At 41.5% G+C, this 24,646-nt stretch overlaps 1 protein-coding gene and 1 long non-coding RNA gene across 4 annotated transcripts in view; one reads left to right on the top strand and one right to left on the bottom strand.

The window, feature by feature from the left end:
- RGN (regucalcin) overlaps positions 1–24,013 on the top strand; it is a 43,367-nt gene extending 19,354 nt beyond the window's left edge. For 2 of the 3 annotated variants that reach the window (XM_030200632.1, XM_030200631.1), the window contains exons 3-7: positions 5,673–5,855; positions 10,696–10,911; positions 11,532–11,663; positions 15,870–16,024; positions 21,972–22,105. In XM_030200632.1, the coding sequence (XP_030056492.1) occupies positions 5,673–5,855; positions 10,696–10,911; positions 11,532–11,663; positions 15,870–16,024; positions 21,972–22,022 (737 nt within the window). In that variant the 3' untranslated portion in view covers positions 22,023–22,105. Of the gene's footprint in view, positions 1–5,672; positions 5,856–10,695; positions 10,912–11,531; positions 11,664–15,869; positions 16,025–21,971; positions 22,106–23,930 lie in introns of those variants that run through there. The other variant, XM_030200633.1, reaches the window with a different exon arrangement.
- On the bottom strand, positions 19,311–21,961 carry LOC115468715. The gene is made up of 2 exons (XR_003941913.1): positions 21,658–21,961; positions 19,311–19,755 (listed from the first exon to the last, which is right to left on the bottom strand). It is a non-coding gene; the product is annotated as an uncharacterized LOC115468715 (long non-coding RNA).
- Positions 24,014–24,646: the final 633 nt, after the last annotated feature.

Raw genomic sequence — 24,646 nt, 5'->3', positions numbered from 1 at the left:
AAGGGTTACCTTTGAAAGCTAATTTAAAAATGTATTGTTAGTCCGATAAAAAAGGTATCATCTTTTTTCTTTTCTACGTTTTTTTAAAATTTCTGTTTATTACCTTTTTTAAGTGGACTAACATGGCTACCACATCAGTCTGCTCTTGAAAAGAAAAGAATATTATTCTAAGTTAATTGGGGTTGAGAAATTGGATGTGAAGATACTCTTTAATTTAGTCAATAGATTAACAAATGTAGATCATTTGACCAAGACAGGGGGCTCTTTGCCTCCATCTTTAGTTGACTTAGCTTTTTTCTTTAAACGTAAAATTGACTTGTTGAGGGTACAGAGTTTGGTTACAGATCTTCTGATACTAGAAAGAGAACATATTACTGTTGTAGACAGTATTTGGAACAAGTTTGATATTTTTGAAGTGAATGAAGTTAGGTGACTGTTGAAAGGTTATACTAAATCCACATTTTTTGGATGCTTGTCCTGTGAGACCGATGAAATGCGCATCCCCTCTATTTTTAGTTTGGCTGGTTAGCTTAATTATTATTCAGGAAAGGTTGTGTTTCCTGAAAATGGTGGAGAATTAGTTATAACTCCTATACCAAAAAATGCCTAAGGGAACTTGCAGGAGGTTTCAAACTAGAGCCCAGTTGCCTCTATACCATTATTAATAAAGATCACGGAGGGCTGGGTCATGCAGCAGTTGGCATCTTATGTAATTAATTATGATTTGTTACATTCATCACAGTCAGGGTTTTGTAAAGCATACAGTACTGAAACCATTCTAGGGGCATTAGTAGCTCATGGGAAACATCTGTTGAGTCTAGGGCAATGTGCTATTGTTATTCAATTTGACCTGTCAAGTGCCTTTTGATTTAGTTGATCATAAAATTTTGTTACTTAATGTTAGATAGTTTTGAAATACAAGGCTCAGTGCTTAATTGGTTTAAGGGTTTTTTGACTAGCCGTTGCTATAGGGTTAAGATGTAGGGTGCCCTGTCGGATGCTTGGACTCCTTTATCCTCTCTCACCCATTTTATTTAATCTATTGTTACAGCCATTAGGTAATGTGATTGATAGTTTAAAGTTGAATGCATTTGTGTATGCGGATGATATTACTATCTTGATGCTGTCTCAAGGAGTATGATGAGATGATAAGCAGAATTCAGAAATATTTAGAGGCAATAGAACAATGGACTATTTATTTTTGTCTAAAGCTTAATCAGGAAAAAAATAAAAATTTTATGGCTAGGTCCACCAAAGAATATAAAGGGTAAATAAACATTTAAATCTGAGTTTACCACCTGAATTTTAGGGGTAGAGGTGGATAGTCAATTTATGATGATAGATCAAGTAAACAAAGTAGTTAAAAGTTCCTTTTTTTCTATTAAGGAAACTTAGAGCCTATTCGAAGAAAGTTTGAGACATCTTTCTTTAGGCTTATAGTGCAATCCCTGCTTCTCTCTAAGTTAGGCTACTGAAATGTAGTTTATGTTGGCTGTACTAAGAAGGTTTTGAAAAAGCTTCAGACAGTTAAAAAATAGCAATTAGAGTTATTTTTTCACTATGACGGGATGAACATATATCACCTTATTTTCTTCAACTTCAGTAGTCACCTGTGTTAGCAAGATCGCATTTTAAATTATGTCCTTTGGTTATTTGTTTTTTCAATCCCTTTTTGGGGATGCCTCTTCATATCTGGTTGAATTTTTTTCTGTTTTAAACAGACGGTTAGGTTGGGGTCATGTTATTTTGAAGTTTCCATCAATGGTTGCAATTAAATCTGTTAATAGTTGTCTTCATCTCTGTTTTATCAAGCTGCTTCAATCTGGAATTCTCTTCTGCCTCAGTTCAAGCATTGCATGATTATTTAAGGTTCAGAAAACAATTAAAAGATTTTTTTTTAGTAAATATGTGGGTTGATTTCTCTTTTAAAGCTGTAATTCCCGAATTGTGTTTTGGTCTCTTGTTTTTTGTGATCTGCATGGAACTGTTTAGGCTTTTGCAGAATATAAAACCGATGTGTAATGTAATGTCACTGCTCAGCAAATGTTGACATTGATGGGCCACATGGCAGTGCATGTTGCACCCATGCCATGTCTCCATTTGAGAGAGGCTAGTGGACCTTAGCTTCTCAGTGGTCGTCAACCTATTGGATACCATCCAGATTCATAGCCCTTCTCTGATGGGCAGTTTGGACGAATTTTAATGTGGGTATACCATTCCAGATTTCAGATCCTCAGAAGGTGCTAATAATGGATGCATCCAACCTGGGATGGGAGCTCATGTGGATGGGCTTCACACCCAGGAAACTTGATTTATTTGTTTTTTTTTAATTTTTGTTACATTTGTACCCCGCGCTTTCCCACTCATGGCAGGCTCAATGCAGCTTACATATTGTATACAGGTACTTATTTGTACCTGGGGCAATGGAGGGTTAAGTGACTTGCCCAGAGTCACAAGGAGCTGCCTGTGCCTGAAGTGGGAATCGAACACAGTTCCTCAGTTCCCCAGGACCAAAGTCCACCACCCTAACCACTAGGCCACTCCTCCACTCAGCTCAAGAAACAGAACTTCACATCAACCTCCTCAAGCTGAGGGCCATTTCAGACGCTCTAAAGGCTTCCAGAGATCAGCTACAGAACCAAATTATACTGATTCAAAAACAGACTACCAAGTTGCAGTGTTCTTTGTGAACAAGCAAGGAGGTATGGGATCCTACTCCCTGTGTCAGGAAGCAGTGGGGATGTGGCAGTGGGCCCTCGTACACAGGATGGATCTTCGAGCCACATATTTTCCAGGAAAAGACAACTGCCTGATAGACAAGCTAAGCAGGGTTGGGTTTTACAACCGCACAAGTGGTCTCTCAATATGGGCATAGCCCACAAGACCTTATGGGAGTGGGGCACCCCCTCGGTGGATTTGTTTTGCCACTCACCTCACCAACAAGGTTCCCCAGTTCTGCTCCAAGCTCAGATCACACAGCTTGCTAGCTTCAGATGCCTTTCTCCTGCAGTGGGGGGAAGGCCTGCAGTATGCATATCCTTCATTTCCTCTCATAGAGAAGACTTTGCTGAAGCTTCAGCAGGACCACGGGACTATGATCCTAATTGCACCTTACTGGTCAAGGAAGATCTGGGTTCCTACTACTTATCCTACAAAGATCCGTAGAGATTGGACAGTTTTCCGACTCTCATCATGCAAAATAAGGGATCTCTTTTGCATTCCAACCTCCAATCCCTGATCCTCACAGCTTGGATGCTGAGGGCATAGAATTCGAGTCCTTGGGTTTGTTGGGTTCACTTCAGTGCAATTAGTGCTTATCATTAGCTTATGGGGAGTAAGCCCATCTCTATACAGCCTCTAGTTGTTCATTTCATGTGAGGTTTGCTTTTGACATAGCCCCCTGTCAAACCTCCATCTGTATCATGGGACCTCAGTGTTGTCCTTACCCAGCTTTTTTTGAGCTGTTTGATTCCAGTCATCTGAAGTATTTGACCTGGAAAGTAGTGTTTCTGGTGGTGGTTGCTTAAGCTCGCAAAATCAGTGAGCTTCAGGCCCTAGTAGCTGATCCACCTTTTACCACAATAGAGTAGTTTCCTGCACACACCCTAAATTCCTTCCTAAGGTAGTGTCAGAGTTCCATCTTAATCAGTCAATCGTTGTGCCACATTTTCCCCAAAACTATATGCCCATCCTAGTGAGAGTGTACTGCATATGTTGGACTGCAAGTGAGCCTTAGCCTTATGTCTGGAGTGGACTAAAGCCCATAGACAGTCCACCCAGCTTTTTGTTTCTTTTGACCCAAACAGGATGGGCGTTTCCATCAGCAAAAGCACAATTTCCAGTTGGCTAACGGATTGCATCTCCTTTACTTATGCCTAGGCTGGGCTGACTTTAGAGCAGAGTTGTCCAACCTCGGTCCTCAAGGGCTGCCGTCCAGTTGGGTTTTCAGGATTTCCTCAATGAATATGCATGAGATCTATTTGCATGCACTACCTCCATTATATTCAAATAGATCTCATTCATATTCATTGGGGAAATCCTGAAAACCTGACCTGGTGAGGGCCAAAGTTGGACACCCCTGCTCTAGAGGGTCATGTCAAGGCTTATAATGTTGGGGCCTTGGCTATGTTGGTAGCACACTTGAGATCAGCCTCCATAGAGGAGATTTGCAAAGCTGGAACATGGTCATCTGTCCACACATTCACATCCCATTACTGCCTTTAACAAGATACCCGACATGACATCTGGTTTGGTCAGACAGTTCAGAATTTGTTTTGGTGTCTAGAATCCAACTCCACCCACCTAGGCCCAGTTTTTCTTCTGTTCCAGGCTGTACCTCTACAACTAGATTGCAATTGTTTCAGGATGATTGAATAACAGGCCTCGACGTTTTGAGTCACTATTGTCCTAGCATTTTTATTTTCGGTGAACCTAGTAGCTAGGGATTCCCATCTATGAGAATTCACGGCCTGCTTGTCCTCAGAGAAAGCAAAGTTACTCACCTGTAGCAGGTGTTCTCTGAGGAGTTGTATTCTTTAGCTAGAATACAAGACTGCTCGCGCATCAAGCAGGAAAGCACCCGTGTATGCGTGGTAGGGTGCTGATAGAAACTTCTTCAGCTCGCAAGTCAGCATCAGCACCGGGCTCCATCGGATGACATCACCCATCTGTGAGAATACTTGGCCTGTTTATCCTCAGAAAACACCTGCTACAGGTAAGTAACTTTTTTTTCACATCGTACTGAGTACTACAGAACTGATTTTAAACAACTTCCTTCCAAACACAGCATAATAGTGTGCCTATACAGATTACATCCTGTGAACTCCAGAAGGAACCTCTCTTTGTCAAGATGCAAGAACTCTAGCAAGCATTGGCAGTACATTTGAGAGGCTGATGTCATATCCTACATACCCCCTGCTTATGAGGCTTATGAGAATGGTTGATTACTCTTGTGCTGTGTGCAAACTTTTGGAGACATTGCTCAAAAGAGAAGAAAGTTATTATTTAATGAAAAGGGGATCAAAAAGAAAGGGTTTTAACTGTTTTGTTATTCAAATTAATTTTAATAAAATATTTTGAATTAAAAAGTTTGTTTTCATTTTTTTTCTCAGTTTAAATACATTTCATTCTGATAAACAGAAAAGCAAATGGAAATCATTCCAACTTGTTTTCATTTTTAATGAACAAATTTGTTCAAAACAAAAATTACCAGTTGGAAGGTATTTAAATTTTTGGTAATTCACAATTAGGGCTACTGATTAGCGGTGCGCTAAATGCGAAGAAGCCCATTCTGCACACCGCTAATAGTAGTGCAGCTTTGTAAAAGAAACCTTTAGTCTGAAAAATGTGCACATGCTTTAATAGGAGCCTGCTCTTTGGGTGCAGTGGGTGCTGAACACCCCCATATTGAGCAAACTCCTTTGTTTGTGTTCAAGGAGGGGTAATTTGTATTGCGTCTGCATTTCCAATCATTTTTAAATGTTGATGCCTATGCTCTGTTATGTAGAAACCTTTTGACATCGACCTTGTCATACAACTACTTTTCTTTGTCTGCGTAGCCAAAGTAGTACATAGCAGACAAAACACTGGAGAGATCAAAAGTGTAGAGAAGGAAAGGGGGAAGTAAGATTGTTTTGTTGACTGTAATTTCCAAATTTTCTTGTCATTTATAGAAGCTCCTGTGGGCTCAGTGGCCCTCCGAAACTCTGGGAGTTATGTTGTTGCCTTGGGAAATAAGTTTGGCATTCTTAAGTGGGAGGACCAGTCTGTCACCACCATTGCTCATGTTGATGAGGATAAACCAAATAACAGATTCAACGATGGGAAAGTAGATCCTGGTGGACGATTCTTTGCAGGTATTGTGTGAATGAAGCAGCTTCTTTACTTCTGACTTATTTTGTACCAAACATTTCTCATGTTATTGCTGTGAGCTGGTGGCACCCTTCAAGTGTAGTAGCAAGTGTATCTCTAGACAGTCCTTTCAGACTGGTACAAAAAGATAATTCTTGCACGTGGAGAGAACTTCAAAACTGTCACTTTTTTTCAGATGTATTAAATGATAATTGGGCTACAAAAATCACATGGAAAGACAAAACAAACAAGCAACCATTCAAGAATAGTTTATATATTTCGTTTTCGCAATGTATAACACACAGCAAGATTTTCTTGATACATTCCATACAGCAATTACCCACATTTTATCTGATCCTTTCATATATGTATCTAGAGGTTCTAGCACATCCTGGTAGTTTGTGAACTAGTCTGTGATCCCATGGGAGATTACGGTACACTGCTCAGACACAGTCCTAGGGTTCCACTTACAAAACATCTGACTTCTGGATTACATAATTACTCCAGGGCCTCCTCTATAAACAGTTTGCATCAGACTTCAACTTGTAGGGCTTGCTGCTGCTGCACTGAGACAGGCATTTCTACTAATCTTTATCCAGTTTTCTTAATCTTTTTCTGTTATCCCAGGCCTTTAACTTCTCTTTCTGATTCTGGCTTTGCACCACTGCCTTACTTAGTTCATGTCTAAACTGTGCACACCTTGCATACTTTTCTCCCAAAGAACCTCTGTCCCTTTCAATTCCTCTACTTGTTTCCATAGCTCTCAGTGGACTGTTCCATGCCCTCTTAACTCCCAGACACATCTAGGGCTCATAATCAAAAGAGAAAAAAATGCCCCAAAAATGGCTTAAGTGGCAGATGGACGTGTTTCTCACATGATAACGTTTAAACCATATAATTAAACCTTTTAATAAAAGTTTAAGTCCAATATTTGCTGAAAAAAAGCATGTTTTCAGAAGGGGTGTTTCAGGGGCATGCCGTGGGCGTGAAATAGGCAGCACTATGTTTTTAGCAATAACAGATAGCAAAATGATTTCCTGGGTACAGAAAGAAAAACGTTGTGATTTAGACTTGCTTTACAAGCGTCTAGGTCAAGGCCAGACTTATCTTTGGACCCATTTGTGAATTTGCTGAGTTGCAGCTTAGAGAGGTGGAATTGGTTTCTGAGAAATAATGGAGAGTTGCTGAGTGGTTTGTTACTTTTTTTTGTTTGCCCCAGTCTGAACCTTTTGACCTTCACATTTCCTGCCTTGCCTCCTCAAGTCCTTGCCCATGCCTGCTAGCCCCCAAGCCACACCAATCCCTTGCTGTGTATCTTGTGCCCTTCCCCCACAAACCCTTAACCCCCACACCTCCCATTCTACATCCCTACCTGCTTGTCATCTATCTCTCATTGTTGCTCTGTCTGTCCAGTCCCAGTATGCCACTGTGCTATGTGCTGCTGCTCTGAGAGTGAGTGCTTTGTGCTATATGCTTGTGCAGTAGGTGGAGGTGTGCACAGTGTTGTTACTAGGGTTAGTGGGTTACTCCTGTGGTGGTGGGACACCTGCACATCAATTATGGATGTACTGAATGCTATTGTGGCTGTCGCTTTGCTAGATGTGGATGATAATTTGTAGGGGAGGTCCCAGAGGAGATACCCCTATCTGAGAGTATTTAGGCCCAGGACCCACTTCCTGGACCTTAGGAATGCCTTACTAGGTACTGTTTTGTTAGGGCTGCCATACAGCACCTCTGTGATCAGCTACAATCCATCCTCCAGGCCAGGACACGCAGGAGTAATCTAGTGCCAGTTCACCTTAAGGCCACAGCCTCCCTGGCCTTTTTTGCCACTGGCACTTTTCAATCAGTGCTAGCAGTAAATGCAAGCCTCACGTAACCCGCTACTTCCAACTATTTTGTGCAGTTGCTCGATGCCTTCCTCACCCACACCTCATAGTATATTACTTTCCCCACTACTGCCCAGGCCCTCCAGAACAACCCAGGGAGCAAGTCGATGGATATGTCTAAAACATTTAACTATGTCTTGAGATTAGCATATATACCCAACTAGGCTTTTAAAAGTATGTCCTTTAATGATGCTGCATGTTCAGAAAGCATAGCCATAAGTATAGACAGTTATTCAAACATTATCACATGTACTCACCAGAACAGGCATCCATACACACATTGCAAAACAACAGCTTCAACAGACATCCAAAATTTATTTTTTATTTCCTCTTTTCCATCTTCCAAAATTCCAGACAGCAGATATACAGATCAGTGGGACCCAAAGCAGTAAAAAAAAAAAATAATAACACAGTTTATACCTAGTTGTTCAACCACCCTTAGGATTTGCCTTTGAGTTTAAAAAGCAATACAATGTGCATATAAGGTCTGGATAAACGAATTAAAACCATCAAAGTTTTAAACAAATGTCCCAAATATGTAATACTTGGTAGCAATAATGAAACAGTGATGGAATATTCACATAGCAGGCAGCCAACAGATTTATTTTTCACTGAAAATTATTAACTTTGTATGAACTTGGTGGCTAATAGTTTTCTGCTTGCATTTACATCCAAACAGCTTTTAAGTGGAAACAAATATATACAACAGAACTGGCACGTTTAGACTGACTGGACTTCTGCATGAAGGAAGTGCCTCCCTCATTATTCAATACCTCTCTTTTAAATAGTAGTAATAAAAAATATTAAGTGCATTTTTTATAACATACCACTGCATTCCACAAAACAAAAGGAGCATTTTCCCACATACCATCTTTCTCTTTTGATCTAGGCACACAAAAAAAAGATTTTAAGTGCTCCCAGGTTTCTTCTAATTAAGGTTTCTTCTAATTAAGGTTTAAAACAACCTTTGTAGTTAAAAATAACAACTGTGAATATTGAGCACGTGATTCTCAGAACACGATGTCTGCTTTGGTGGCCTTTTACGAGGTGAAAAAATCTCAGCACCAATACAATGTGTGCTAGTGTGTCCTTATAACCAGCCCCTTGAAATGACACAATGATTACGATTTAGATCTAGTTACTACTCTACTACTCTAACCGATGAAAGGTTATTCTGCTCTGATACTTCCTCTATGTACATCTGTATGCTGATCAAGCCAGCATGTTTCTAACTATAACTGAGGTAAAATAACAATGAACAACAACAGCATGGATACAGCGGCTGATAGTTTGTTTGGATAGCACCAATATGGTGGCTGCATGGGGTGGGGGGGGGGGGAGTTGGCTTCACCCTTTTGACATTCTGCCGGCTTCTGTCTTATTAAACCTCTTGTCCCTCTCCATTGGGGGCTTGTCCCTCCAATGGTGCTCCTCCTCTTCTGCCTCCAGATCGTGCTGGGTGTGTCCCTGTTGTGGGGTGAAGGGCACCTCCCATTGGCCAGGGTCCAATGACATTTCCTCCCAGGCCCTCTCTGCAGCAGGCTGGTCCATGGCAGCAGGAGGGTGACCTGTATTTAAAAGGTTTGCAGTTGAGATCAAAACATTCTACATGGCTTGCATAGTAGTGGCTTTTGGTCAGCAGGGACAGGGACAGCTGGGGGCTGTTGGTTGTTACCTGGTGGACATCTGTGAGATGACATAGCAGGGAATCCCGAAGCCAATGCTATGATAGTTGATTTATTTTCTCCTCCATCTTGTAAGGCACTGCCTACCCAACAAAAACAGTGTTAGAGATCTGGCCATCTGAATTGATTTATTTTCTCCAGGAGAAAATAAATCATTTCAGATGGCTAGATCTCTAACACTGTTTTTGTTGGGTAGGTAGTGCCTTACAAGATGGCCAGATCTCTAACACTTGTAAGTAGTAGACTTAGTAAAGATGGACCAATAAAGAACGAAAACGTGGATGCAGGCAGCAGCAGCAGCAACTCACAGGTTTGCTTGCTGTGTTTTGAGTGAGTGGCGACGGCTGTGCGGGGGAGTGGAAAAAAATGAGACGGTACCAAATAATGACGTCTTCTTCTTAATCCTTACTGTCTCAGGACTATAGGCTCAGGTCCTCAGGCTCAGTCACTTCCACTCATGTACCGTCTTTGGGACAGGCTTGCAGGGCAAACTAGCTAGCGCCAGTAAAAGCACCAACAAACAAGCAGGCTCGACTCCGTCCTTTGCTTCCCTGCCCTCTCAGCGTCTCGCCCGCCCAAAAGGAAATGACATCAGAGGAAGGCGGGATGCAGAGAGGGCAGGGAAGCGAAGGACGGAGTAGAGCCTGCCTGTTTGTTGGTGCTTTTACTGCGACTTCGGGTGAGAAAGTTGTAAGTCATCGTGACGTCAGTCGTTTCTTTTGGGGGGGGCAATGCCCCCCTCGCCTCCCCAGTCTACGCCCATGCTCAAAATGTCTATGACATTTGCAGTGTGTCTTTTCATTAAACTTTTTAAAGTGTATTTTAAATATCAGAAAAAGCTTATTTACCTCTTCCATTATGGACTAGGCACGTTTTCTGATAAAGATTTTTTCACCATTTGGACGCCATATTGAAAAAGTTCCTCGATATCTCTCAGGGTCCTGAACTCCTATGTATTTTCATCTGACTTCCAGCCCAAATCTAGCTTCCCCATACCTCTTCTGTCATCTCATGTGCTCTCTTGTTACCAACTCACCTCCTATGCTTTTTCTGCACGCCAACTACGCTCGCTCTCTTTCACATTTTCTTGTACATTTTTTTCATTTTGGCTCTCTGTATATAAATATAGAAGTGAGTATACTGAGCCTGAATAGTTTGTTTTCCCACTTATGGTTAGCAAACCTGAAAGAGATCAAATCTAATTGAATACAAAAATGCATAGAGTGGATCAGAACCTTTTTTTTCTAAATAGTTACTTATGTTTATTGCAGGTACAATGGCCCAGGAGCTTCAACCAGCTGTAGTGGAGAGGAACCAAGGCTCCCTCTTTGTGCTGTTGGCTGATCACTCAGTAATAACGCATTTTGACAAGGTTGACATCTCTAATGGCATGGATTGGTCACTTGATCATAAAACCTTCTTTTACATAGACAGCTTATCGTACTCGGTGGATGCCTTCGACTATGATGTGACGACTGCAAATATTTGTATGGAAAATTTTTTTTGTTTATATAAATCTTTTAATTAGCAAATATACTTTCAAAATATGAATCTTATTTTTTAACTGTTTTAGAGTATAGAAGACTGAATATAGTAATAATAATATTCTTGGGGGGGGGGGGAGGGCAATTCTAAAAAACAGAGCACCTAGAAGGCACCTAATTGGTGCCTATTCTATAAAGAAAAGTAGGCACCTACTTTTCTTTATAGAATGCTAGAGTGATCAGGTGTATATTGTGATGATCCATCTCCACTTGGGCGTGCCAATTGGCTAACCGCACTGCCCTCTGCTGGTTATTGGCTACAAAGCAGTCTACAGTTGCCTCTTTATTTTTTTTAAGGAGGGTGCTCCCCTCCCCATCTGCCTGAAAGTCTCTTCACCAGACAAGGTAGAAACTTTTAACAATCTGTTGCTGCCAATTGGGTTTCTGACAGGTACTTGTGACCTGGCTTGGCCACTGTTTGGAAAACAGGATACTGGGCTAGATGGATTGTGGTCTGACCCAGTATGGCTACTCTTATGTTCTTATGATGATAATCATTGGTGAATACCTCATCTTAATTCTTCTTCCATGAAACAGTACTGACTAATATTCTACCTCTACAGCAAACCGCAGATGTCTGTACAGGCTGGGTAAAGAAGAGTGTCTTCCAGATGGAATGTGCATAGATATAGAAGGCAAATTATGGATAGCCTGTTACAATGGTGGGAGAGTGATCCGTATAGATCCTGAGACTGGTATGTTCCACTGGCTAGAGAATTAGAATTACATGTAATAAAGTCTACATAGTAGCTAAATGGAAATTTTACAACTCTTAGGATATGCTTTTTTTTAGATTTATATTTAAAAAACATTTCCCTCAAAAAGTAATACTTATCCCTTCTACTATTCTTTCATCATAAGATGCATTCATGAATTCTTCACCACTTGCTATGGAGGATGTTGGGGAGACACTTACAACCTACAACATAAAAATTATTTGATGATTCAGAGAAATTGAAACAAATCACCAAGAAAGTATAAGCTAAAATAAAGCAAATTGAAAATCTAAAGAGCAACAAATCTCCAGAATTAGATTTTATTCACCCCAGACTTCTGAAAGAACTAAAATATAAAACTGCTTGCCTTTCATCTTGAGTGGGCAACATTCTAGACATCATCCCCTCCCCCAATTCCCCAGTCCCATATATATTTGCTACATGAAGAGAAAATCACCATCAAACCAAATGTCAAGAAGAAATGTATTTTTTAGTATGTGGATATATGATGGCAACATATGTATACATAAAATTCATAGGACAAAAGAATTTTACTTTCCATTAACTCATAACTGATAAACACAATTCAATTTATTTTAATATGAAAGGAATATGGTCATTCTCCTGCACGGACACACAACTCTCTTATGGATTACTGTAATGGAGGAGTAGCTTAATGGTTGGTGCAGTGGGCTGAGAACCAGAGGAAGCTGGTTCAGTTCCCACAATGGCTCCTTGTGACCCTGGGCAAGTCTCCATTTCCTCAGAGCCCACTAAGGATAGAGAAAGTACCTATATATAATAACGTAAACTGTCTTGGACAGACAAGCAACATGAGGCCCGCCTTCAATCAAGTTTTTGCATGTCTGTCCAAATTGGAATTTGAGCACTTGAAAATAAAGAAATTTGGTTTCAATTCTCCTGGTTCACCTGGTTGGTCATTCCCACTGCCTTTTGTTTCTGACTGTTACAAGATCATCATAGTGACCCACGGTTTTCATTGCTGTATGCAAGAGCGGATTGACCATAAGGGCAACTGGACAGTGACCGAGAGCCCAGAAGGTCTGGGGAGCCCAGTGCCTCTCTCCCCCCCTGCATATTACAGCCCCCAGGCCTACTTTGAAGGGCTCTGGTGGTCTAGTGACCTCTTCAGGAGCAGGAAAGGACCACACTTTTTCCTGCCTGTTTCACTGCTCTGTCCTAGAGAATGACACGGGGATAAGATTTGTCCCCGCCCCGTCCCCGTGGGTTCTGTCTCCATCCCCATCCCATCCCTGCAGGACCTGTCTCCATCCCTATAGGCCCCGTCTCCGTCCCCACAGGTTCTGTCCCCGCCCCATCCCTATGGGCTCTGTTCTCATCTGCAGAAGCCTCGAACACTTATCTACTATAATAAAACTCACCCTCAACATTCTGAAGACAACGTTCTGAAGTCACTCAGTCACTCACTGAAGGGTTCATGGATTCATGGTGGTGAAGCCATAACACTGACCATGTCTCTCTGCCCCGCCCTCGCATGACGGACCAATCAGAAAAAACACCCTCAACATTCTGAAACACAAAGGACCATCACAACACCGTTCCCAGGCAACACTAGGCAACGTAAGACGGACCAATCAGAGGAAACTACGTGACAATAAGGGAGGAGCATTCCCCAGCAGAATGGCTCATCTGTGCAGCACGGAGAGCACAGAACCACCGCTGGAACGAGAGAAGAATATTCCTGCTGTGAGTATGTGCAAAAATAGACCGGGGAAGGGGGGGGGGGGAGAAATTTTTAAATGCCTAATGCCAGTACTGAAGAGTGCCAGAGGGCCTATAGCACAGACTATATTTGGGATCGCTTGACATGGAGTCAGAGGAGCCGGAAAACAACGTGCCCGTCACCATCTGGGACGTGGGCGAACAGGACAAGCTGCAGCCCAGCTGGAAGGATTACCCGCGACCCAGCCAGCAGCAAACAGCGACCAAGGAAGGGGGAGGAGTACTCCTTCCCTGCCTAGGAATTGCTGGAGACTGGCTGCCAAACTAACGAAACAACCGTACACCGACGCACCACCTCCATCATTCGAAAGGCATCCACTCTTTCTTCAACAGAAATGCAAACTAATAATACAAAACAAACAAAGAATACATGGTTTCTCAGGCGGCTGCAGGTAACTCCCCACCCCCTTCCTCTTCCTCTTTTGCCGAAGCGGCCAAGGATGTGCCCAGCCATCCCAAGCCTCAGGCAAGCAGTCTCTCACCTCGGGGACTCCCCGAGCACCCGGAAAAAGACGGCGCTGAATCCTGCAGCGCATAAATGTTCCAGCATTCCCCTGCAGCTGGCCTGAAATGGACCAAACATACCGGATCACCCCCCGACGGCCCGAGACCGTGCTCTTCTCCCGCCAACTTAAAACAACCATCCCCGTCCTCAGGCAAGCCGTCACCCACATCCCCCAACCCCCAAGCAAAAAACAAAAAAAGACACATCAACAACCTGCACACACACCGCACCCTCACACACTCACACAAACACACACACAAAATAACTCTGTGACACATACACACACACACAAAAAAAAACACATTCTAGCGCCCGTTTCATTGGTTTCGGAAATGGGCCTTTTTTACTAGTGATTTTATATTTAAATCTTTTTATTAAAGTATAAAAAGGAACAATGTGCTGTGCAACTGCTGTGTATAAATTACAAATAGAAAACAATAATAACAATGAACAACTACAATAAACACTCCCACCACCACCGTCTACCCTTCCAACCCCAACCATAGCTGACTTCTGCTACTCCAAGGAATCCTAATCTACCCTGTTAAAATGTCCAGGGGTACAAAATGCAACCCGTTCTGTATACCCTAGAGGGGAGAAATATGCCCTATGAAGCACTGTTATGATTTTTTAATTGGATGAATAAAAAGTCATCAACAATCTCAGGATTCAGTCTAGCTCTCTTGTCTTCCACAATCCCTCCTGCAATAGATGTCTTCTTAGAAGATGTGCTGGTAGCAGAATGTACAGTATTTCTCATGCAAATTTTGCTAGCTATGGCCAGCATATTTGCTTGTTTTTCCAAAACATAAAAATATTGTTGTCTGCATCAATCAAACATAAATAACAGTCCAGTTCATTAACGGACTTCAAAGTAGAAAGTGACAGAGGGACAAAGTTTGTTCCCATCCCCACGGGCTCTGTCCCCATCCCTGCTCCGTGGGATCTGTCCCTGTCCCCATCCCCATCCCCGTGTCATTCTCTACTCTGTCCAGCACTGCTGTGTCTTCAAAATGGCTGCCGAGGCTTCCTGCAACAGACTGCTGCAGGAAGTCTCGGCAACCATTAAGAAGAAATGGTGGTGGGCAGGAAAGAGTGGGGTTCTTTCCTGCCCCCCCCCCCCCCCCGAAGAGGCCACTAGACAACCAGGGCTCTTCAAGATAGACCCGGGGGACTGTAGTGAGCAAGGGGCTGCTCGAAACAAAAGGGGTGGCGGTGGGGGCCCGGGGGACAATGACCCTTTTTTCCCCCAGGGGCCCAGATCACTGTCAGTCCACTCCTGGCTGTATGTTACTAGGCAAATGTTTGCCTTATGTAGACATCAAGCTGATACATGGCCATATCAAGACAAGATTAATACGTTTATGGTTTAATGCCATCACTGGTATGGTTTTATATAGCTTAGAGTTTACTCTTGGGGTGGAGGGAAGTCTGCACAAAAAAAATTCTGTGCACAGTATTTCAAAATTCTACAAACTTCTGCACGCTTGATTTGTAATTTTCTTGTGTAGAATTTCCCCATTATAAGAGCTGTTTGTTCATTCCGTTACAAACAGTGGTGTGCTCATACACCTGCTATATTTGTTTTCTCTCTCTATTCCTTTTGTAATCCTTTGTTACTCTCCGTTGCTCTAGAAAAGTCAGCTAGTCATTACTAGCCAGGTACACTTGAGAAAACCACTGCTTATCCCTGGAAGTACAACATGGGATAGATCAGTCTCTTTGGAATCTGCCAGCTACTTGTGAACTAGATTAGCCACAGTCAGAGACAGGATACTGTACTCATCTGATCTTTGGCTAGACTCAGCATGGCACGTTTTATGTTGTTAAGATTATTATGGGATAAAGTGGGAAAGCGCGTGGTATAAATGTTACAATACAATACATTTAACATAAAAGTGTGAATTGTCTTCCAGGAAAGAATATTCAGACTGTGAAGTTACCTGTGGACAAGGTAACCTCATGTTGTTTTGGGGGAAAGGATTATTCTGAAATGTATGTGACTTCTGCTAGCGATGGAATGGATGACCAATGGGCAGCAAGGCAGCCTCAGTCTGGATGTATTTTCAAGGTGATTTTTATTATTTTTGTTGCAGTTTACAGGTTCTGTGACTGTCATTTAGAGGGAATGTTATTAAGGTGCATGAAAAGAATAATGCAAATGCATGCTAAGCAGTTTATTATTATTTAAAATGAATACTGCAACTTGTACTGGACCTTGCAAGCTGTTTACTCATGGAAAGATAACACCAGCTTTAAGGGACCTGCTATGTACTCTTCCCAAGATTCATGGTCACAATATTCTCCCACTCCCCCTTCTCAAAATCTCCCACCCTCCAAAAACCACTTCTCACAAGCTGCTACTTGAAACTCCCCTACACCCCACTCCCCAACATAAAGGCCAGTGGATAGACAAGACTGATCCATAGTTACTTCTGCCCCTTTAGGTCCTCTACTCAAAATGGCATTCAAAATTCCCTTAGCAGTATCTCGCAGTTCTTCTAAGATATGAGATCAAGCTGCCAAATAAAGGAGTGCAAGGCTATTGCTAGAGGGATTTGGGCAACTGTCTTATATACGGTATCTTCAATAAAATATTTTGGATAATATACTGATCTGCTTGCTCACTTTCCTCGTTGGATTTCGCAGATCGTTTGTCTTGCTGTTATCTAGCCCAGAATCCTACTTCTAACAGTGGCCTGTAGAAACCCAATTAGTAGCAACATTCCATGCTACCAATTCCAGGGCAAGCAGTGGCTTCCCCCATGTCCATCTCAACAACGGACTATTTATTTTTCCTCCAGGAACTTGTCCAAACCTTTTTAAAACCCAGATACATTAACCACTGTTACCACGTTCTTCAGCAGCGAGTTCCAGAGCTTAACTATTCTTTGAGTAAAAAAATATATTTCCTCCTATTTGTTTTAAAAGTATTGCCATGTAATTTCATTGAGTGTCCCCAAGTCTTTGTACTTTTTGAAAGAGTGAAAAATCGATTCACTTCTACCCATTCTACACTACTCAGGATTTTATAGACCTCAATCATATCCCCCCTCAGCCATCTCTTTTCCAAGCTGAAGAGCCCTAACCTCCTTAGCCTTTCCTCATATGGGAGGTAATAAATAGAAAGTGGAATAACATGGCTACCACATCACTCTGCTCATATGGGAGGAGTTCCCACTGCTGCTTCTTGTGATTTTGGGCGTCATTTAACCCTCCATTGTCTCAGGTACAAACAATTGCAAGCCTTCTAGGGACATGGAAATAACTAATGTACCTGAATGCAATTCTAGTGAAAAAGGTGTGAGCTAAATCCAAGTATATAGATAAAATTTTGAACCTGGGCACCAAAGAGCTGGGATCACTACCATCCAGAAATTAATCCAGAAAATGGTATGATAATTTTCCCCCTTTTTTGTGCATCTTTATGTATATGTACTTCAAACCTGTTTTCTTTAGCGGCCCATGCAGCATTAATAGGCTGTCTGACTGAGCCTGCGCTGGATCCTTCCTTCTGCTGTGTCCCACCCTCGCTTATACAGGAAGTTGTATCAGAGAGACGGAGCGTGGCAGAGGGAAGGATCTGGTGCCAGCTCAGGCAGCCTGTCATCATTGCAGGGGCTGCAAAAGAAAACAGGTTTGACGGACCGAGGGGAAAGGAGAAGAGAAGGCAGTGCTGGATTCGGGGAGGGGGGGGGGGGTTGAGACAAGAAGAGGGAGTGGCGCTGGTTCCATGGGAGGTGGGAGAAAACAAGAGATAGTAGTGCCAGCAAAGTAATAAAAATAAAAATCTGCACTGCTGTGTACCGGCCACATGACACACTGGTTGAGAACCACTAAAGGGCCAGTGACATCATTGGCCCAGGCATTTGGTGCCTTTTATCACCAGCGCCCTGGAATAGTACCTCATCTGGTCCATAGGTTAAGCTGGTCCTGCTGGAAAGCTTTGACATTGGTTCATTCTTCTATTTCATAGTTAATGAAATTGGTTATCAATGTATAGCAGAAGATTCAGGTGCATGTTGGGGATATCAAGGTGCATAAGGAGCATGTCATTAAACTTGAGAAAGCTACAGAGACACGTGTAAGCTTCATTCCAAGTCTTGTTCTTGTTTCCTCTTTTTGTGGTTCCGGGTTCACTTCTCAGAAACAGTGGGGTTGTAGCACAATAAAACAACAAACGGGTGTGGCTTAGAGAAGGGTATTTTATATAGAAATAGGCTTATTACAAATGCTCAGCATTTAGAACAGAAAGTTTGTTACATAGCTGCTTCTTGGTGGTGTGTAAGTGAATGTGTGTCTGTCCTTCCATTGGTGGCCGAGGGGTGTGTTCGTGAAATGGCTGTCTTGAGCATGAATGTCTGTAGGTATGAATGTGAGTGGGTATCCCTGTCCTGTGTTTGAGTGTCCAAATGTGTGGATATCTGAAGGTGTACCTGTGTATGTCCCCCTCATGTCTATGTTTGTCCCTCTTTGTGTTTATATACCTGAATTATCTCTTTTCCAGCATATTCCTGTGCCATAATTTGGTTTGTTTGATCTGATAGCTCCTATTCCTTTGAAGGCCCAGTTCTCAAAGATAGCCTGTCTGGCTACGCTTGTAATCTAACCTCATTAGGCCAACTAATCCCATCAGGTAGGGAGATATACTGAGGCATATTTTCAAAGCACTTTGGGAGGCTAAGTTCCATAGGTTTCTATGGAACTTTGGGAGGCTAAGTGCTTTGAAAATGAGCCTCACTGTCTACTCACACTGATATCACCAGGGGTCAGACTGGGATGGGGTGGGGTCAGATCTGCCTGCAGTATCTTCCAGAAGCCTTTTGATTAACTCTCTGGTTTAGGCTAACTTTCAGGTTGGGCCCTGAACAGCACAATGTCATGCTGTCAAAATATTTTTTAATCATATGATGGTTGTGAAGTATGTTGTTAGACATTTTAATTTGTGAGTGTTACATTTTCCTAATACTGTGCTTTCACTGTGGACATTTCAAGAAGTACATGTATATAATAGTGCAGATTTCATAATCGGCTATTCACTCGCTGAATAAGGCCAGCTAAGAAGCAAGAAGCCCAGAGGGATTGGGATGGTAAGAGGAACCTTTCTGTGGACAGTTTGGTTCTTAAGCAATTTTTAGAACATGCGGAAGTTGAGAGTAATGGGGTGCTTTGTTTGTGTCTTTCACCTTTCATCAAATTAGAAACCATATATTGCATCTTTTTTTCTGTCAGGGTTAATTTATTTCTAGGCTCTGTGAGGGCAAAGAGGTGATGGCTGTGCCTAGGGAAATAGAGGCACCTCCTCCCTGGCCCTGGGTTCTCTCTCTCCACTGACAGTCAGGAAACTCAGGTAACAATTCCATGTACACAGTGATTTATTGTAACAAAAGCAACAATATTAAATAATAACACAAGCAATGTTTCACAGTTACTCTTCCAATAAAAAAAAAACGTTCTACTAAGACTCACGTATCAGTCTGACATATACTTCCTAAACTAAGAACTTAGTCTATGTAATCCCTTAATCTCTTGAACATTAACCAATTATCCAGCCTTTAAACAGCAGACGAGATGCTGACTTCTAATCCAGGCAGGTGCGCCAATCCAAGATAGAAGTATGTGTTTCCGCACAGAGATTACAAGCTGCATTGATCCTTGGGCAGCATGTCGTGTTCAACCCACGGTTGGGCTGTTCAGATAAATAGTATTGCACATATGTTCCCAAAAACTCACAGTCCGTAACTCTTCAGGGTGTCACCTTAGAGAAAGGCATTGCAAAAGTAAGCTCTCAGGGACTGGCACCTGTGAAGCAAAAAGGCAGAAGCCAAACAGCAGGACTAAAATATATAAATAAGACAAAAGTGTAGACAAAATGGCAGTGTGCAGTATTTCTCTGCAGAGCAATTAATATATTTTGGCCATCAGTGCTGTTTGTCCATACTCTGTAAACAGTCTTTGTAATTAGATATATCTTACTTCATTGATGCTGACCAGACCAGTAAGAAAAACACTCCCACATAAGTATTAAAGGTACAGTGTCTTCAACATGTAGAGACTAAATGTAGTAGAAGAATTCCATGTTTTCAATTCCACTGCTAGCCTTCTTAGCTCCAAGCAAGAAGTCTCAGGTAGGTTAGAACCGGTGAGCGGTAGGGAAGTGTACATACTATCCCTGATCTTTTACACACTGCAGCATAGCAGAAATAGCTGTGTAACAAGCTCATAATGTTGTGTAGCAGCAACCATTTTAGTTTGATTCAGGCCTGATATGCACACAAAATGGTTGGCTAGGTGGTGCACTACAGCTCCAAAATTTGGATATTCCCTGAACTGTGCAGAGCTACACAGGACAGAAGGAAGACATTTCTGGCTATGAGTCAGGAGGTGCCAGCCTTGGGAGGCCAATATTTCTTGCATTTTCTTTTCTAAGGGTATAGTAATAATGTCATCTGTGAAATATATATTTACTGAGCCTGGGTGCTAAAAGGTTGGAGCTTTGAGGGACATCCCATGGTACCACAATCATGGGAAGTGGGCTGCATCTGAAAATATGAGTGAGTTCTCTCCTTATTAGGATTCTTTTCCTTTGTTTCAGGTTTTTTCCTTGGTAAAAGCTTCCTTGGCAAGCTTTTACCGTACCCTGATTTACCATGGGAGTCACCAGCCTGTGGTATCACAGTCTCACAGGTTGCTGATTACCATAGTAAATGAATAATGCTACTCGTGAGCCACCTAACAAGCAGTGTTATTCCAGCAGCATGGGAACATTACTCCCTCAAAGCCGTGGCTCAGTGCTCCTGGGCCACATCGTCTAGGGCTGCAGTGCTGTCCCCCTCCCCACCCCCCCTGATGATTACCCATCCCTGAGCAAGCCCCCCCTTATCAGGGCCACCCACTCCCCCCCCCCCCCCCGATCAAGTTCATAATGGTAGTCTTGCAGTACTCCCACAAGAGGTTGGTCACGTTTCCTTATAAAGAGACTACTGTTAGGAGTACCGTTTTGTGTGTCAACATCAGAAGGGCAGGAGCAACTCTGGATTGCTCCTGCCCAGGGACCCACTAAACCACCAGGGAATAAGGTAAGACACGGGGGTGAGGTGGGGTGTAAGCTCTGTCAAGCAGGGACTGTCTCTTCATGTTCAAGTGTACAGCGCTGCGTACGTCTAGTAGCGCTATAGAAAAGATAAGTAGTAGTAGTAGAGTGAGGTAATTTGGGAGGAAGGGGTCTTGATCGAAGTGCTTTTGCTCAGAGAAGAGCCTTGATCATCTGGAGGGTGGGTGTTCCCTGGAAGTGGTGCCCTGGAGCATTGGGCCTGGTTTTGCAGGCTGATGCTCCCAGGCTAGTAAAAAAAAAACCTGGTTTTTGGCTGGGGCTATTTTACCGTCATTTTAGGGCTTTAACTTGATGATGTGCATCCAGTGTTCACTACCAAGTCATGTTATGGAATTTACATTGTAATGAGCTACTTTACATGCATTTGCAAGGAGTAACTTAGCATTGAGCTGGGGCAAGAAACATAATGTTAGAGCCCTTTAAGTCGCATAAAGGGGTTAATAATGCAGCTTGATAACTTTCCCCCTAAGTGGTTCTTTTTTGTTTGCTTTGTGATGTTTTCCTCTTTTTATATTGCTATTGTACCTTTCTTATTCAAGACGACTATACTTGTACATTTTGAGAAAAATAAAGTAAAAAAAAAAAATTACCTGGATTAACATATACATAATCATTGTCATCCTGTCCAGATTATAGTGTCTTCTTTCTCATTAGTGATCTAGAAATTAACAGATTTATTATAACTGTGTTTTTTTAAATAATAGAATATGACTATAATAAATACTATACAAGGTTCTTCATGGGGACACTTCAGCTTCTTGTATTGCAAGACTACTAGGAAAGACAACTTTATATTGCATGTATTATATGGACTCAGGACATTGTGCTAAATTATGATGTGGACAAAAAGATGCTGTAATCTTCTGAAGAGAATGGATTCTAACTTACCAGTTTTATTTTACAGATAACAGGATTAAATGTAAAAGGAATACCACCATACACATTTGCTGGTTAGAGACTACTTTCACTCTGAATTTTTATTAAGAACATGAAGAGAAGATGAAGAAAAATTAGTAGTTAATAAAGTTTTCTAGCAAATGTACACATGAGCAGTAATTTATGAATCTGTAAATTTTCTTTATTTGTATTTGTACAAATTAAGATAAATTAAAGAAATGTGCTAAAATTATATTTAAATCTCTAAAGACATATGAAGAAGGAAATGTAGTATTAACAACTTAAGTAATCATTTTTGATCAAGGTATCATGACCTACAAAGAGCAGACTGGATGGACCATGCAGGTCTTTTTCTGCCGTCATCTACTATGTTACTATGTTACACATTTACATCGATCAGAGGGGATACAAATGAAGTCAAAGCTGTTATTTCTCAGTATCCATCACAATAACAAAACGTTTACAATAAACATCAATAAAAGAGAGGAATAATCAACTGGTAAAAAAATTATAGACAAATCCAAGGGTCCTGTTTACTAAGTCGCACTAGCGTTTTTAGCTCGTGCTAAGCGCTAGTCATCCATATGTTCCTATGGGCGACTAGTGTTTAGCGCGTGCTAATGATTAGCGCACGCTAACAACACTAACACACCCTTAGCGCTGCTTAGTAAGCAGGGCCCCAAGTTTTTTGAAAACAATGTTTAAGACTTCAGTGAGAATTCCTTTCACACTTTTCCATTTTTTTAAAAATCATGGTACCAGCTCAGACTCCAGTATTTATGCAGATGACTCCCAGATCTACTTCTCTGTGCTAGAGCTTTCACTGATAATCCAATCAAAATCATGATAATAAAAATAATAAATTATTCAAAAGTTCTGAAGAATTCGACAAGCAGTAGTGCCCTTATGATCCTTAATAGTTTAGTTTACAGCTAGAGTTACCAACATGCATGACCAGTTTAGTATGTGCTAATGTTATTAAATATTAATGCATGTGGTTTTACTTCAGGTTCCATGTTATGCAGTTGGACCAACTTAGTAATAATGCATATTAATGATGTTAATGTATTCTAAAGCTTAATGCATTACAGTGTCCTTTTACCAAGTTGCGCTAAAAAGTGGCCAGCACTGGGTTTTTCTTGCACTGTGGCCACTTTTAGTGCAGCGGTAAAATGGCTGCCATGCCATACTTTTTTGTAATGGCCACAATGGCCATTACTGCGGGAGCCCATACCACCATCTATTTAGGAGGTGGCAAGGGCTCTCATGCTAATAAGATAGCATGTGGGAATATGCCTGCGCTACTTGATTAGCACAGACATGCCTCCCACACTGCAAAATAAAAAATATTTTCCAGTGTGGGATTAGCACACACTGAATGGGAAACTACTGCAGAACGCCTCAGCGTGTCCTGCGGTGGAGCCCTTTTAGCACGCGGTAGGCCTTCGTTAGGCCTACAGCGCCTTAGTGAAAGGGCCCTTACATTAGTACTTCTAGTTGTTAATGTCTTTTCCCATAATATGTACCACACCGTTCCCTATCTTCATGTGATAGCACAAGATGCTTCAGGCCAGAGGCTCAATTTGCACTGCAGCTCCTTGTGACTCTGGGCAAGTCACTTAACCCTCCATTGCCTCAGGTACCTGGGAATTTTGGAAAACACAATCTGAAGCATGAAATGAGGACTAGAGCATTTAAAGACATTAGCATCCTGAAACATCAAATTTCACTTATTGGTTTTGATATTTTGTTTTGCTGTTTCTCCTTGCTCTTAAATACTATGCTAAGAGTCTTTTCTTGTTGTCTGAAAAATATCTAACATGTTGGACACAAATAGAATAAATTGATGAGTCACCAAGATGATAAATCTATTTGTATTTGAAACTCTGAAATTGGTTAAATAAAGTATTTCTAATACTTCAGTCTATTTTTCTAAAATACCAAATTCTTTTTTTCCTTTTCTTAGGTATCTTAGCATTACAGATTTCCCCACAAATGCTTGCCTTGTAAGCATCCTACATGGAAGTGAAATTCAGTTCTTCAGTTTAACTGAAAATATAGTCCAAAAAGGTGCTATCATCCAGTAAAGAGGTGTTACTTTTCCAAATTTGGGACTTGGCAGAGATGCCACATATATTTGTGAAGCATAGTCAGAAACTGGATAGATTATGGATCTCTGAAACAAAAACAAAAGGCGCTTGCCGGGTAATATTACCCAGATAATTTTAGGACAGCTAGATACTCACCCCGACAATTTTGGATGGCACCAAGTATCAGAGCCCTCCAACGTAAAACCACACATGTACATCTCTGCTTCCATCTCTTTTTGTGCAAGTAAATTTTACCTGGGCAATGATTTGCCCAAATAGGAATTTAAAATGTCAAGTCTGTCGAACTAACTCCTCGAGTTAATTGGACAACCTGAATACCAACATTAAGATTTTTAGAACTAAAAAAAATAGTCCTAGAGTAGGACTAATGTAATGATGTAAAAAATAATATTCTTATTAGTAGGATGCAAGATTTTCCAATATTTAGTATAAACTGTTCTAGAATTTGACAGTTGGAATCCAATAAATGGCTGAGTACTCCTCCTAAAAAATTTGGATATCTGCATGTTATACAATATATATTATGAAAACATTCAGGGAATTAACTGTTATGACCCATTGCCTTCTACAG

Source organism: Microcaecilia unicolor, chromosome 4, assembly GCF_901765095.1.
Source record: "Microcaecilia unicolor chromosome 4, aMicUni1.1, whole genome shotgun sequence".
In the NCBI taxonomy this organism is placed as follows: Eukaryota; Metazoa; Chordata; class Amphibia; order Gymnophiona; family Siphonopidae; genus Microcaecilia; species Microcaecilia unicolor.
This window is presented reverse-complemented; position numbering and strand designations above follow the sequence as displayed.